The sequence below is a fragment of the Eurypyga helias genome, unplaced genomic scaffold (assembly GCF_000690775.1).
Source record: "Eurypyga helias isolate BGI_N326 unplaced genomic scaffold, ASM69077v1 scaffold24145, whole genome shotgun sequence".
Lineage (NCBI taxonomy): Eukaryota > Metazoa > Chordata > Aves > Eurypygiformes > Eurypygidae > Eurypyga > Eurypyga helias.
Genome location: NW_010253970.1, coordinates 10,293 through 10,815, shown reverse-complemented (window position 1 = coordinate 10,815; position 523 = coordinate 10,293). Strand labels below are relative to the sequence as shown.

Genomic DNA, 523 nt, shown 5'->3' with positions numbered 1-523 from the left:
AGGAAGGAGCCGGAGCGCACCGGAGGGTGCGGGACAGAAACCTGCTGCAGCCCAGTGTCCGCCTCACCTGACTTCTCGCAGTGCTGTCCGTGCCAGCCCGCTGGGCTTTTTTTTTGGTGCCTCCGTTTTGGCAGGCGCAGCCCAGGGCGCAGTCCGGGCCGTAGTATCCTGGGCGACAGGCTGTGGGAAGAGGAGAGCTCGCAGCTACCCCCAGCCATGGCACGGGGCCCACAGGGCACAGGCACCTGGTGCAGGCAGCAGCGCTGCTCAGCCCACTCCCAGGCCGGGGGTGTTTTGCCAGGGCCCCAAAGGAAGCCCAGGCTGCACAGGCGATGTGATGGACACCCACATCCCCATACCTTGGTTGCAGTAGGGGCCGCTCCAGCCTGAGGCGCAGGAGCAGCCGTAGGGGTCTGGCAGGCAGAAGCTCAGCCCCCTGCAGCCCTGGGCTCTCTGGCACGTCTCCTGGCAGTTGCGGCCAAACTGGCCTTCCCGGCAGGCTGGAAAAACAAGCGTGGTCTGC

The 523-nt window shown here is 66.5% G+C and overlaps 1 protein-coding gene across 1 annotated transcript in view; it reads right to left on the bottom strand.

Annotated features, from left to right (window-relative positions):
- Nucleotides 1–523, bottom strand: part of TIE1 (tyrosine kinase with immunoglobulin-like and EGF-like domains 1) — a gene marked incomplete at its 5' end in the record, with an annotated part of 13,416 nt that overhangs the window by 6,531 nt on the left and 6,362 nt on the right. The window contains 3 exon segments of the mRNA XM_010152844.1: nt 68–106; nt 109–180; nt 360–500. Of these exon segments, the coding sequence (XP_010151146.1) occupies nt 68–106; nt 109–180; nt 360–500 (252 nt within the window).